Source organism: Eumetopias jubatus, unplaced genomic scaffold (assembly GCF_037043125.1).
Source record: "Eumetopias jubatus isolate StellerSeaLion01/CBP00866 unplaced genomic scaffold, mEumJub1_p1.0 scaffold_14, whole genome shotgun sequence".
Classification (NCBI taxonomy): domain Eukaryota; kingdom Metazoa; phylum Chordata; class Mammalia; order Carnivora; family Otariidae; genus Eumetopias; species Eumetopias jubatus.
In genome coordinates this window covers 14690338-14705838 of record NW_028274820.1, presented here as the reverse complement: position 1 = coordinate 14705838, position 15501 = coordinate 14690338, and the positions used below count along the sequence as shown (strand labels likewise).

Below are 15501 nucleotides of genomic sequence, written 5' to 3'. Positions count from 1 at the left end.
GGCAGCGGGGACCACGCTCGGCAGGCCACCCAATAGCCAGTTCTACTAGGCTCCAGAGATTCATTTTCCGACTCCCAGACTGACTTTTCTATTCCTAAATGAAGAATGAGCCAAACAAATGATGAGATACGGACTGTGAGCCCAAATATTTGGAGGCATGGATGCGGCAAACCCTCACTTCAACTGCACAGAGAAACCTCTAGAAGACGGGCAAAGATGAAAGTTTTCTTTGAGCAGAACATAAACACATATAAATCTCGTAACAGCACTAGTGTCCACAAATGCCGCTGCCGTTGCAAAAACAAGCAGTCTTCAGACGAGTGGGGAGGAAGGGGAGGGCAGAGCCGGGCTACTTCTTCATCTCCAAAATGGCGCTTCCTGGCCCGCGGTGCTTGGCGCTGCAGATGCCGCAGAACTGCGCAGGAGAGTTCTACAAAGGTCATTCAAAGACACAGATTTTAAAAAAAGAGCTCTTTCTACTCTCCTAGTCAGAAATACTTTATGGGAGCAGTGGGCGGGGGGGTGGGGTAAGCTATGAAACAGCACTCCTCTTCCCGGAGATTTTGCTGGGTCACATAGGATTCTGTCTACACCAGCTGTTACTGTGATGCAGAGGATACCCCAAAGCAAAACACGTGTCCTGGGGGAACATGGGAACAGGACCCTAAAAATTGTCCTGCTGCAGAACTCAGGATGGGAAGGTTCTACAAACTGTAAAATGGTTCTCACTGTATGTCATGTCGGCATAGCTTGACAGTCATCGATTTTACCTAAACAAATTCCCTTGGTGAATGGGCTTTTATGATGTTCAGCACAGTAATCCCCCGTATCCTTGGGGAGTAAGTCCCAAGGCCCCTCAGTGGCTGCCTGAAACCCCAGATAGTACCAAGCCCTAAATATGCTCGGCTTTCTCTATGCAGACCTACGTACGAGAAATGAGGCCCAGAAGAGATTACTGGACAGTTGTGGCCCCATACTGTGACAGAGGTTCTGTGGCTGTGGTTTGGCTCCTGCTGGACCCCCTCTTGTGAGAGAGCAGAGGCACGCGTGCTGAGAGGGAGGGAGGGAAGGACGGAGGCAGGTGAGCTCGGTGCGGCCTCTCTGGACGACCTGGCCGTTGGTCAGAAGAGGATCGCGTGCGTGCAGAGCACGACTAACCGTCACGGTAACGGACGCCACGGATAAGAGGGGGTACTACTGGAGGGGCGCCTGGGTGGCTCAGTCGTTAAGCGTCTGCCTTCGGCTCAGGTCATGATCCCGGGGTCCTGGGATCGAGCCCCGCATCGGGCTCCCTGCTCCGCGGGAAGCCTGCTTCTCCCTCTCCCACTCCCCCTGCTTGTGTTCCCTCTCTCACTGTGTCTCTCTCTGTCAAGTAAATAAATAAAATCTTTAAAAAAAAAAAAAAGAGGGGGTACTACTGGATACGAGATGACGCATTCAAAAAATACTTTCATTCCCCTCCTGTGCTAGACAACGAATCCTGAGCAGCCACAGGACGACGGGGACACTTCTGAGCACAGCCTCCTGACTGCAGCGAGCTCAGTGGCGTCGGTGGCTGCCAGGCGGCCAACTCACCGTGCTGGGCCCGGGCAGGCACTCCTTGTGGAACATGTGGCGGCAGTGGAAGACCAGCACGCTGAAGGGCTTGGCGGCATCTGCGGGGGGGGGGACGGGGACGTGGGGGTGGCAGAGACACGAGCACTCAGGGCAACAAGGAGATCGGGAACTGGCACCCATCCTGCCTGAAAGTCCTGCTGCAGTTTAATTTTCCCACAATATGCTGCCTCAGGAGGATTACGTGGTCACTGGTGCCCCCCGACCCCCGTCCCGAGGGGGGGTGTGTGATCAGATGGAAAGTGGGGACTACGGTGGGGGTGCTGAGTCACAGGTCCCATGCCTGGCCTCCCCGTCGGTGACGAGTACCACCAAGGGACCACCTCACCGCAAATGCAAGCACAGGTAGTGTAAAAATTAGATCAGTCTGTGCACGCCCTCCTCCCTTCCCTAGACCCTCAGACACCAGAAACCCACCCTATGCTCAAGCCCACTTTGTGGCTTTAGGAAAATGCTGCCAGTTGGCTTCCGGCCTTGGCCGAGCCATTCAGCGGCGTCCAGGCACAGCAGGCTAGCCCTCTAGGCTGGGAGCCGCCCCGTGTCTGCACTGCTGGTCAGACACTACCGGAGAACCACGACGGAAGCTCCCCACGGCGGCTGTCAACACGAACACTTACAGCCCAGCCTAGTTCCTGCAGAAAAGACCCCGACTGGAAAGACTTCTGTCCCGGTCCTGCCCTATAATTCTGTAAAGCTAAGTACATCCTCCATCAGCTAGCTCTTTCAGTACCCCTCTATGCTGAATTTATATTAAAAACACTCTGCATCCCAGTAACTAGGCTTTGCTTTCCACTTTTAAATTATGGAATTTCCTCTTCTGTCCTCTCCTTACTTAAGGTGCTCTGATTACACAGGATGATACAGAGATCTACCAACTACAAATAAACACATGCTAATGTTCGGATTAGATGGCAAGTAGTAGGTTTCTGGTGAAATGTGGGAAGATTAGGTGCCTTGAACCATATAGCAGAGCAAGTTTCAAGAATCAGTCATTAACCGTCTGCCTTCGGCTCAGGTCATGATCCCGGGGTCCTGGGATCGAGCCCCACATCGGGCTCCCTGCTCGGCGGGGAGCCTGCTTCTCCCTCTCCCACTCCCCCTGCTTGTGTTCCCTCTCTCGCTGTGTCTCTCTCTGTCAAATAAATAAATAAAATCTAAAATAAAAAAAAGGGGGGGAAGCTACCCACGATTCTTCTACCTTGGAATTTAAGCATTGTCAAAGGTAGATTTTCCACTCTGTTTTACCCTAAAGCCATGATATCTCACACAATGGCCCCTGAAGTAGCATCCACACCACGTGGGAACGTGTTAGAACTGCAAATTCTGGGGTCCCGCACCTCTTGGGGTGGGACCAGCAATCTGGGCTTTACCTCCCAGGTAATGCAGACTCCCTGACGGGTGAGCACCTCAGCTTTCAAGAAGGGCGGCACCAGCGTGCAACTGAGGACAGCTGTGGGCTGAAACTCTCCTCTAAAATGGGTTATTCCAAAAGCTATATAATAAAGTTTTAATTCTACTCCTCATGAACATTTGGGGATGTCCCCCCTCCCACCATCTCACCTGATGGAAGAATAGGGGAAAGGCACGATTCACAGATGTTCTCCTCTGCAAGGAAACACACACACTTGGGATCACACAGTATTTCTATCTGCTCTTTCTCTTCTGAAAGTAAGGCAGTGATTCCAATAGGATTATTTCAATTTTACCCACCATCGACCAGAACGCCTTTCATTTGAGTTCGGTGCATTTTCTTCAGTAAAGACAAAGAGTCTGCCACGAGAATCTTCTTGCAGCCTTCACGAAGCAGAATCTAATGCATACATTGTAAGAAAAAGCCATTTTTAAAAGACTCAAATATGGCGACAAGCCCTCTTATGGGATTCAGAACATGAGTGTGTTTGAAATCGTCCAATGAGGCACTCACCCTTGCCTGTCCCCGGTATGCTTTTCCCTCCAAACCAACCTTTCCAGCCTCCATTCGGTCACCACTGCATGTATGTGGTGCTTGTGAAATTAAATACAAATTGCAAAGTCTGGCAAGGAAGGCTGTGGTAACCAACCCTAATATCATCTTACAGACCTTCTTAATGCGGACTCTCTCCAGCAGTTGGGCCCCTAAGTGACCTGCACGTTCCAACCTCCAGATCTTTGCCCAGGATGGAAAACCTGCTATCCCCAAATCCTCCATTTGATAAATCCCTCTATCTACTGCACTAATCTATCCTGGGTCCCTATCATGTACAAGGAACAGGACACAGAGAAACTAAACAGATGTGATTTCTGTCCTAAATCCCCTCTGCTGTAATCCCTCTTTCCTTCCGATCCAAACTGTTGAGCATAGTGCTAAGAATGTAAAGTGTCCCTGGTAACTCTCAAATTTGGTGACTTTTAAGGGGCTGACAACTGAAAAATGACCACCGATAACACTGTTACAAGATTCATTCTCTTCACCCTAGTACTGCACTGTTCCTTTACGCATTTTTCCTGTGAGCATTTTTCCTGTGAGGCTGTCGAATTTTCTCCCTCCCTTCCTGGAGAATTAGGAGCAGTCGCAACACTGTAGCAGCTTCAGAAGTCAGGGCGCAGAGGGCAAGCTGCCATGTCCGGTTGGCACCCACTCTGTGTTCCAGAGCCAGGGCGGGATGCAGACAAAGACGGCCCCTGCTTTCAGCAAGGACACAGAGCCGAGAGGCAACCCACCCTACGTTCCACTCCGTTCTGCTGGCTCCAGGGTGAGCTTCCAGCCTGTTCTGGGTTCTCTCAGGTGTTTTATTAGACACTGGGAGAGGCTGTGTGAGGTGTGCTTAAGCTAGATGTTTTTTTTTTTTTTTTTTAATGAGAACTAGTTGCTTTTCGAAGAGGGAGGTGCTCAAGGCCTGAAGGGCACAAAGGTTCTCTGTCGCACTGTTTGTGGCCCGCTCTTCTGGGCACTCACTCGTAACTGCCACAAAATTCAAACAATGATACCCATCGTTCATCACTGCAGCCCAGCTTGGGGTCCCTCTCACCTCTAGAACCTACGTGGGTGTCTTGCTTTCAGGTTTTCCATTCATGCCACTAAGAAGGGAAGTCGGAGAGCAGCCGCCTGGAGTCTGCCATCTCCGGGTGTCTCCACGCACACGTGCTCCCCTCAAATCCCAGACAGCAAGAGCTGTGGCTGAATGCAGCCCAAGGGCTTTCTCCCCAAACACATGAAGGCAAATATTAAACAAAAAAACCCAGAGCTGACAATCAGATTAAAGTTCTATACCTACCATTTCTAGTACTGATGAGCAGGAAATAATGCTTTACTATTTCCACATTAATCAAGACACCGTCTATGATGTTTTATTCCTTAAAATGCTACTAGAAATTGAATTTTTGATTCACTTTATAAAGACATCAAAACTTTAACAATCATTAAAACACATAGGAAGAGAAAAATATAGTAAGAAAGTATCTAAGAAGTCCTGATTGCAGTAACTTCAAGAAAATTTGTAAGCAAACATATAAAGCTGCTCAGCCTCCACCACCAAAATAAAAACTTAAGAGAACTAGTGTTGAGCAAAATATGTTTGATAAATTGTTTCAGAAGGCGTTGGCTCTGCCCCCCAGTGGGTGTTTAGGGCCTACTGCATACTTAATACAGGAGGAGGGGCAGCCCGGGCAGGCCAGACAGGCCACAGTGTCTGGAGACTAAAAAGGAAGCATCTCTTCACCAGGAGTACATCTGTCGAAACAGGTGCGATCTGTCGCCCTCAGAAAGTATTTTCTAGAAAAACTTGAGTATTCAGAGGCACACAGCCAGGAGAAGGGAAAATACACAAATACTGCTTAGTATGTGACTTTCTACTTCATCTGATCCAAGTCCAAGGCCCCCAAATCAGAAAAATACAAAAACATTTTCATTTACATGATGCCAGACAGGTAGCTGTACCAAAAAAAAAGTGACTACCCCCATGGGAAAGAGCCATTTCTTCCCTAAAACCTGTAGTGATCTGAAGGCAACCAGAAGCAGTGAGAGAAAGACAGTACACAAACACCGCACTGTTACCCAGGTATTGCTTCCAGAGTCAGACAAGGCATTTGGTCGGCTATGGATTATTCCCTGAAGCAACCATCAGTGACTCATGAAAAACATGCTGTAGTTATCACTTTATCATCGATTTCACCCTTAAAAGTTCATACTTGGTACTTTCCACAAATGTCTTTTTTTCTTTTACAGATCTGAGAGCGAGCAAGCGAGCGTGCATGCGTGTGCATGGGGGGTGGGGAGGGCAGAGGAGAGACAGAATTCCAAGCCGACGCTCGGCTGAGCACAGAGCCCAACGCAGGGCTCGATCTCACCACCTGGAGATCATGACCTGAGCCGAAACCAAGAGTCGGATGCTTAGCCGACTGAGCCACCCAGGCGCCGCCGACTGCCCTTATTAAAAAAAACACGTGACAGCGGGGTCAAAATCAGTCCTCTTCAACCCTCTGACCTTCACGTTCATGATTCCTGACGACTTCTGTCTTCTGAGGTCACCGTACACAGCCTGCTCCCCCTGTGGATGCTCACCTTCCACGGTCTCCTTTCCAGCCTTGCAAACTTGCTGTTATTCACACACTTGGGGCACACACACGCTCTCCTGCCATCCAGGTCTTTATGACCAGAATGGCATCGAATCACCGCCACTCACATTCTGAATACCATCCACCATTACTTTGTGCTATGTTTCATTTTAAAATATGAAATATCGTTGGGGCGCCTGAGTGGCTCAGTCGGTTAAGTGTCCAACTCTTGATTTTGGCTCAGGTCACGATCTCTGGATTGTGGGATCGAGCCCTGCGTCAGGCTCTGCCCTCAGCACAGAGTCTGCTTGAAGTTCTCTCCCTCCCTCTGCCCCTCCCCCTGCTTGCATGCAGTCTCTAAATAAAAGCTTTAAAAACAAATATGAAATACTGCAAACATACAGCATACAACACTTCTGTCTCTTCCACTTAGGTTGAACAGATCTATTAAGATGTTACCATGTGCTTCAGATTTATTTCAGAAGAAACAATCTTGTGCCTTTCCTCCTCAACAAACACAACTTCAATTTTGTTCAGTGGGTGTCCAACTAAAATACGCAGCTGGCTGGAGTTCCTACCACAGATCTGGGCAGTGAGAGAAACCTGGGAGGCTGGGAAGCCATCCTCTGCAAAACTATTGGACAGTCTTAAAAAATTAAGCATATACCTGCTCCATGACCTAGCAGTTTCACTCGTAGGTACTTACCCAAGATGAAAAGCAGGTCCTCAAAAGAACTGTATGAAAATATCCTTTGCAACTTTATCCTTAATAGCCCTAGACTGGAAACAGCCTAAATGTCCATCTACAGGAGAAAATACCTCCAGGTTGCTGCCTCGTGGCCACAAACTAGAGGTATCTCCAGGCCTCACATCCACATTCCCAGGCAGGAAGATGTGGGAAGCAAAGGGCTTTTTTTTTTTTTTTTCCTGATGAGGTTTTATTATTTGGGAAAGTGGTTATACTATTTTACATCCCCCCCACATATTAAAATTTAGTATCTGATACCCTCCTCATTCTTCTTGAATAATCTTAGCCATTTGCTTTTTACATAAATTTAGAACTGTAAAAAGTTCTTTGGGGGTTTTGATTAGAATTTTATCAAACATATAGATGATGATTACTTTAGAATCCATGACATTTATGATATACACTTTCAATAATTACATGGTCAGATTCAGTTTGCTAATGATTTATGTAGACTTTTTGCATTTGTGTTACAGAAACAGGGCTCTAATTGTCTCATACGATGCTGGAAAGGTTGGACCAGCATCCTGTGAGGAACTGAGGAGCTTTTCCATTCTGTTCTCTGGAAAAGTTGATGTAAAACAGGGGCTGCCTGGGTTTTTGTTTTGTCTTTTAGGCTTTATTCCTTATTTGTTCAGATGAGCAGGAAAGCAGTCTTCAAGATGCTGGTTTCTCTCTAATGCATGTTATTGCCCTTCCAGTCACTGGCTCGACAGGGCAGGGCTGGGACACCCCCCAGCACCCTCCTCCTTGTCCTTAAAGCTGATGGGACCTCAGGTATTACTTCTGTCCACTGTGTCCTGAGGAAAGACTGCATTCTTCACCCCCCTCTGCTGGGTAAAGGTGTTGTCCCTCCCTCCTCCCCGCCGGGCCCTGGCTGAAAGGTCAACTACAAAACATATTTGGGGACTGCCTGTTTTTTTAAAAGTCTGATGAAACTAACCTCTGAAGTTGACTGTGGAATAGTACTTTTATTGTGGCTTTATGTTTTGACTATTTATTTAATGACTATAGGTCTATTTGCTCTTGAGAAAATGTTGGTAATTTATATTTTCCTAGAAAACTGAGTTTTCAAATATACTGATATAAAATTGTAGCATTTACTTAGTTTTTAAATCTTTTCTACCTTTAGTTATGTTCTCCCTTGTTTGTTCCTAAAATATATATGTCTTCTTTTTCTTGATCAACTCTGTTAGAGGTTTTCCTATTAGTCTTTTGATTCTCTCCTCCACAAGTCCTGTGGCTGAGGACGTGTGTATTCTAACCTGATGTCTCTGTTAACCACTCTTATTTTCTTTTCGAGATTTTATTTATTTGAGAAGGTGAGCGAGCGAGCAAGCATACAAGTGGGGGCAGAGGGAGAAGGAGAAGCAGACTCCGTGCTGAGCAGGGAGCCCAACTCAGGACTCGATCCCAGGACCCTGAGATCATGTCCTGAGCCAAAGGCAGACGTTTAACCGACTGAGCCACCCAAGTGCCCCTGTTAACCACTCTTGTATCTTCTATCTCTTAATTACTCTGTGCTGCATACTAAACAATGTCATCAGATCTTCCAGTTAATTCTCCCTTTCAGCCAATCTACTATTGGCCTTGCACTGAATATTGATAATTTAAATGAATACACATATAATTTCAAAGAGTTCTATTTGGTTACTTTCCAGATATTCCTATTTTCTATATTGTTCTACTTTTTATTACGGGGTCTATTTTTTCTTTCACATCTTTGTTTTAAATGGACTTATTAATAACACGTTTGAGACTTATCTTGTTTTCCAGTTCTTGGAAATACTAAGACTGTCATATCACTTTTCATTCTTCTGTGTAATCTATATCTCAAATTAGAATCTATATCTATCTCCTATTAGAATTTCACCAAGGTAAGTAAGCCAGTGGTCTCTTCTTTCCTCAACTTCATAATGGCATCAAGCTTTCATCTCAAAAAGTACTTGTGGGCATTGCGGGCAAGTGCAATATTATCTTTCAGAGATTCATTTCTCTTTTGGGACTTTTTATTTTTTTTCTTCCCACCAACTCTTGTTTTCTTATCATTACACTGTTTTCTCCACGGTTCAAAGCTTTTCAGCATTACCTTTATCCTTTTATCCTCATCATTTTCAAGTCAGCCAGTTGTAGGGTCTATAATCAATCTGTTACAAGCATACCTTGTTGTATTGTAAATTTAAGAACGTAATTATAAGGTATCTGTGGAAAACCAACATGAGACTCTAGATTCTCCCTCTTTTTCCTTATTTCTCTGTAGTTCATCATCGATGATAATCCCAATGAAAAGCAAAAAGCACCAGACTCACTGATATTTTATAAAGCAATAAAAGAACTGTACATCAGTGAAGTTTTTATGGTTCATTAGAAACAGCTGCTGTGGGAAAAATGTCATAAAAAATTACAGTTTCTGAAATTTTTATTTTAAAAGATTCTTTGAATGTTGAACTTTTTGCTGACAATTGCCTTGTTCATACTGCAGTGCTTATCATTAGAATTGCAAACGGCAGATAGTTACCCGGGTTTATAAGCCTCAGTATGATACAAGAGCTAGCCTGGGAAACCACTTTACCTAATTTCTAATCTATCATATAGGCTATGATGCTATGGGATCTGAATTCTAATTGAAAAGCTTTGCTTTTTGTTGGGATTATCATCGATGATGATGAACTGCAGAGAAATAAGGAAAGGCTCTAAGGTCTCCTGTTGGAGCTCAAAAGCAGTATTACCAATACAACCATATCTGAATTTATGACAGCACAAAGTACACATGTGCCAGACTGATTAAAGAAGCTAGAGTGGTTGCCACAGGCCACCTATGTCACCTGAAGGCTGTGATAAGGCCAAATGGAAACAATCTGAAAGGGAAAAAAAAAAACCCATTTTAAAAGTTTATTTCAGGGAATCTGTAAATTTTAAAAAGTACCTCTTAGAAGAAATTAAGAGCTTATGTACTGTGAACGAGAAGAAACCCATCTGAGTCCAAAAAAAGTAGGTAAGAAAGAAGTCACTATTTCCTCTTAATTCATCTGTCTCTGGATTTCAAAGTAGAGAGAAGAGGAACAATACATAAATATGGCGCGACCTAAAGGCCTGTTTCTGAAAGGACTCCATTAAGAACTTGAGACACAGAAGATACTTTAGAGATCACCTAATCTTGAGGTTCCTGAATGTCAAATGTCAGTGCACAGACTGGTGCTGGGCTGAGCGTAAGAAATCTCAAGGTGATTTAAGGACACAGTCCCCCAGTCCCGCCCCCCCCCCCCCCCGCCAACCACCACCCGAAGATTCTAATTTAGCAGATCTGGGGTGGTACCTGAAACGAAGTAATTTTGAAAAAAATTCAGATAATTCTGGTGTGGAGTCAGGCTTGACAAACACGGACTTAACCTAATGGGAAAATTGCGACCCAGAAAGGTTAGGTGCCCTCCCGAAGGTCAGCAGGCTTGCTGATGGGAAAGCGAGCCCTGGAGTCCAGCTCTGCAAACATCGTGTCCACTGCTCTTCAGAGACAACAGGCTGCCTGTTCAATCCTGTGTAGTCCTCTGCTGGCGTACCCTGCTGGGACAAGGAATGCCTCTCCAGAGACCACGGAACAACTGGCGGTCTACACAAGACGTAGGCAGAGGATCTGGCCTCAAACCCAGTTCATCACCTTCCCAGACAGGCCAATCCTTTAACCCCCTGAGACAGTAGTCTTCCCATGTGTGAGACTTCCTAACGAACACTGTGGAGATGAAATGCCTGTCTCCGAAGGCCAGAAGAACAAAGATACTGGAATTCTTATGGGGAAAAAAAAAAAAAAGAAACCAGAGAGGGATATAAATGCTAAATTTATAAGTAAAAATATTTTAAAAATATAAAGTATAAAAATAAATTTAAAGCATAAAAATAATTTGGAAACCGTTGTCAGTTTAACGTAAGCACTGAACTGTCATTTATACTATGCTATTTGGCAAATAATTTTATATCAAAACAACAAATGCTATCTGTCCTTGAAATCAGGCCTAGAAACACTTTAAGTTTATGAAGTATGATAAGGACTACTTTTATCTTACTGACTTCACGAAGCTTTTAAAATTTGTTGAGTAACTATACTAACACTGTAACAATGTATAAAAATATATGAAAATAAATTCAGAAACTTCAACATTGAAATGTCAGTTGAGGACCTATTTTCCTTCACTTTAATGATGTCACAGACCTCTAACACGACTCATGTTAAAATTCAGTTGAAGAAAGTTTTTGCATTTTAGAAAACCTAAAACTTAAAACCAGAAGAGAGATTGATTTTAAGTTTTTTCCTGCCTTCTTTTCCTGCCTTCTTTTCCTGCCTTCTGTTTCCAACTGGCTTTCAGCTAGCGAGTAAGGTCCCAAAGCCATTTTCAGTGGCCCAAGTATGTTTTCCTGTGCTGCATACTTTATCGTAAATCTACCCGAAAGAGAGATTCCCAGTGCAAATTAGCAAGAGGTCCCAAGAAGCCCTTTCCCTCACATCTGACCATGGATCCTTAGGTTTGCTGAATAGTTCCTAACAGCCCCCCAGGGTCCTTCCCTGCTGCCCTGCCCAACAGAGGAGGTTCCAGGTTCTCACAAATTCATGATCCTGGAAAATTTCCCCCTAGTTTTGGGGATTAACAGGGCTGGCCATTTTTTATCCTGTGAGAACATGTGAAAATCAACTATACTTTTATGGAACAAACGAAAGACACTAGACAAGAGTAAAAAATACGTATGTGAAACCTTTCTGGAAACTTCAAGACGCTCTAAATTTTTTATAGTGATCTCTGACAGGTGGCCCATAGAAAGAAAATAAATGGTCATTAATGCAACAGTAGCCTTTTCCATAGAAAAAACTTCTAAACTGTCTCTTCATATATAAGAAGGAAGCACCCCTGGGAACTGTTTGAACCACCTGCCCAAGGTGAGCAGTTTCTCTCTGCACCTTCCAACAAGCCCTCTGAGCTGCAGTGGAGACCACAGGGGCCGTTCCCAAAGGTTTTGCCGCCTTCCCTACAGGTCCCTCCCCTTGTCCCGGACGCCACTCCCTGGTCGGGTTTAAGGGATCCACTGGCTGAGTAACCTCCAGCCTCCTCAACGCATCACCAACTGCACACTTCCACGTCTTAAGGTAAAGCTCTCAGTACATTTAAAAATATAATGAAGTGGATAAAATATTGACTTAGCAGCTGTTTTTGTGGATGATTTTTTATTTGGAATACATCTAATAATTTATTTTTATTCCCGGCTGACTCACAACTATGCAAATTTATTAATAAAAAATGAATGAACAGTGAGAACCAGTGATGCCCATGAACTTGGTTCTCTGGATTGAGAGCCTAGTAAGAGGGATTTATTAGGTGTTTCTGTAGGCACTGTAGAGGCTGGAAAAAAAGTAAAAATTTTCAGCCTAGAGGCCAAGCTTCATGCACTTTTAAGCAGGAAGACAGAGGAGTGAGCATTTTGTCGCCTTCCCTGTAGCAGAGACACCACACCTAAATGATTTCTCAGTACATTTGGATTTGAAACTTTGAGCAGGTTGCAGACAGAGCCAGTGACAGACCATCATCAAGCTCACTCACACCCAGAGCTTTAGGAGGTCAGACACTGAAATACTTTCCCCGAAGCCCGATTCCCACCTCGGAAACAGTGCACTGCTCCCACATCGCAAGCCCCCCCTGCCCCTCTGCTTGCTTATTCACCCATTCCCCTACTACCCTCTCCTCCCTGCCCTGCTCATTCTCTCTCCCATCACCCCTTTCCCAGGGTTGTCTGCAGACTTCCCAGTTCCTCTGTTAATAAATACCTGCATATCGTGAAGCTTTCTGCAGAACAGACCCTCTACCTCTGCTTTAACCAAACACCTATTTCTCTCCCAGGACCCCAACTCCCCAGGAGCCCCCCTGAGGAAGGCTCTTGTCCCCCTCCACCCTGCCTGCAGGAAAACCTCTTCTCCTTCAGGCTGTACCACCCAGGAATCCAGCCCCAGTGCATGGGAGGTGAGCCTCCCAGTTCACGGAGAGTGCTGGAACCCGGCTACAGCCCTCCCACTCCCGTCCCTCAATGTCCACAGGATGACGTGCTGCCCTCACAGTTCCTCAACAAATTCCACTCCAATCACCCTTACCTTCCTGAACAAGCTCACCAGGACTCTGTCAGAAATGTTAATGTACCAACATCCCACTCCCAGACCACGTTCTTGTTCCTTCAGTTCCTTGTCATTCCTTACATCTCTCACTTCTCTTCTTGAGGCCCTCAATCTTCCCCAACTTCTATTCCTTTCACCCTGCCTCTTATCTGAGTCCCCCCACCCCGACTGCAGCACCCCACCCCACCACACTGCACCCTCAGTGGCCAGGGGCCCCCCAAATCCTCATCACGATGCTCCTCTCCTTACTTAACCTGGTAACCACTTCTCTCCCTACAACGTTATCTTCTGGCTCTCCCTGCAAAATCTTTATGTTTCCAGGACAGCAATTTCCTCTGTATTATAATAAAAACTCATTTTCAAATGAAGTTGAGAAAGAACAGTCCAAATAGTTAAAGAAATGTGCCTTAAACAGTTTCAAGTTCTATGGAAGCTACCAGCATCCTGAAAAACAGTAATTGTTAGAGTCCTTTTAAGGAAAAGATTAGGATGCTTTGTAATTAGCATACTAACTATTTATATGAAAATAATGGGTTCCATTGCCTTTATTACAAATTCTGAATTACTAAAGATAACAAAGCTGTACTAGTCTAGAAAACAGACAAAAAGTTAAAAAAAATCATGTATTTCAACATGTTTCAGGCAATGGATTACTGAATAGCTTCAAGTAAATAACTGAATTATTTGCAAAACTTTTTTTTAATCCCCTCCGCCAATGGACACAATACTCAGGCTACTTAAAACTGGCTTGAGGGGTCTGGCAGCCACTGTAATTACCCCTCACCCTTCCCAATGCCATGCTGTAAATGTAAATGTATAAATGTAAAATGTAAAAGTGCCTGCTCATCAAGGAGAGAAACTTGGAGATGGTTAAAAAACTGGATGACTTTCTTAAAGGATGAGATTTCTAGTTTCTCTACTTGATGAGCTTCCCAAATATCTGGGCCTAAATAAAATCTAACAATCCAACTGAATTCTTTATCTAAAATAACCCCAGAAATGTTTATCCTCAAGTCAACTCAACTCACTCCCCATGCGGATTTGTCCAAGAAAGGATACTTACTTGCAAATTGTAGTCTTGCAGAATTTTAACCAAGGAATCTCTCAAATTGGGGATCTCCATCCCTTCCTTAATACGGTGAATCAGAAGAATTGGGTCCACATGCGTGCCAATGTTGTTTAACAAGCCAGTAATAAATGCTGCAAGATACCACATGAAACAATCAGCACATCAGCAATGTACATGATGCAGATTTAGGTCAAAAGGAACTCAAAACATTATTTCCTTTAAAGTAAGTGTTAAAACCATCTGAATTTCCGAATTCTCAAAAACTAACTTTCCTTTTATTTCATGATGTAAAGGAGAAGCTCCGTGAGTGAAAAAGTGCTGGAGAACAGGCGATGATTCAGAACACAGCCCGCAACGGGCAAAGGGGTGCAACTGACATTTATTGAGCATTTACACTACAGCTCAGCTGTCACACACTTTTCTCCAATATTCTGCAAGGTAGGAATGTTATTTGTCCCCATTTTACAGGCAAGGGAAATAGGCTAGTTAACTAATTCATTCCGGGCCACAGAGCTAGCAAGTTAAAGGCCCAAGGTCGCTGGCAGGGCAGACCGCAGGTCCTGGTCATGACGTGTTCCACTTCACCCACCCTGCGTCCTTGGAGGTCTGTAAATTCCAAGTTTATCATGCTAAGCTAGATTCTCAAAGGTGCATGTGCATGTGACGATCTACATCTGAATGTGACTTGAATACATTATCCTCCTGTAGCTCTTTTGAAAAGACAGTCGTAAGAGCAGTTTCTAAAACTTGAAAATCCTGAAACAGATAAGCCTTCTTCCTAAAAAAATGAAGGGAAGTGGGGGGCAGACTTTAAACCAGTACTGCCGGTTTCGCAGTCATTTCTAGATCTTCAAACAAGGGCTTGGGTTATTGTCAGGGGACCCTGTATTTCTTTCCAAAATGGCAGATGTGATGGAGGTGGCCACGGGGAAGCAGCACATACATAGTCCTGGTGCCACACGGAGGAAGCGGGGCAGGACAGAGACTAGGTACTATCACAGCAAACATCCAAAGATGGCCAATGGCCAGTGATAGTCCTAGGTTTCCATAAAAAGAGACTGGTAAGGGCTTTACATTTTCACAATAAATGCCCCTGTAACCAAACTGAAAAAACAAAACAAAACTAAGGTCACATTTATTCAGTTGAGGTACAGCACGTAGGGACGCGGTTCATGGGGATAGGGTGAATGAGTATCATCAGCCTAATGCCCCGTTTGTTTGCACATTCAGGCTTCTCTGCACGGGAGGAGGAACTGGACATCATTACAATGTACCGAACCTGTTCTGGTTATAGACACTTCACCATAGTTTTCACCCAATGTGTCTTGAGATAATTCTCACTCTAGACTTAACTAGAAGTATTGAAAGAAACAGATCTGATCGCAGATGGCT

General features: G+C 44.7%; 1 protein-coding gene across 3 annotated transcripts in view; it reads right to left on the bottom strand.

Annotated features, from left to right (window-relative positions):
- Window positions 1-212: 212 nt before the first annotated feature.
- VPS41 (VPS41 subunit of HOPS complex) overlaps window positions 213-15501 on the bottom strand; it is a 199506-nt gene continuing 184217 nt past the window's right edge. For all 3 annotated transcript variants that reach the window (XM_028108900.2, XM_028108901.2, XM_088018676.1), the window contains 5 exons: window positions 14104-14240; window positions 3325-3424; window positions 3175-3219; window positions 1576-1655; window positions 213-430 (listed from right to left, as the gene is read on the bottom strand). In XM_028108900.2, coding sequence (XP_027964701.1) covers window positions 350-430; window positions 1576-1655; window positions 3175-3219; window positions 3325-3424; window positions 14104-14240 — 443 coding nt within the window. In that variant the 3' untranslated portion in view covers window positions 213-349. The remainder of the gene's footprint in view (window positions 431-1575; window positions 1656-3174; window positions 3220-3324; window positions 3425-14103; window positions 14241-15501) is intronic.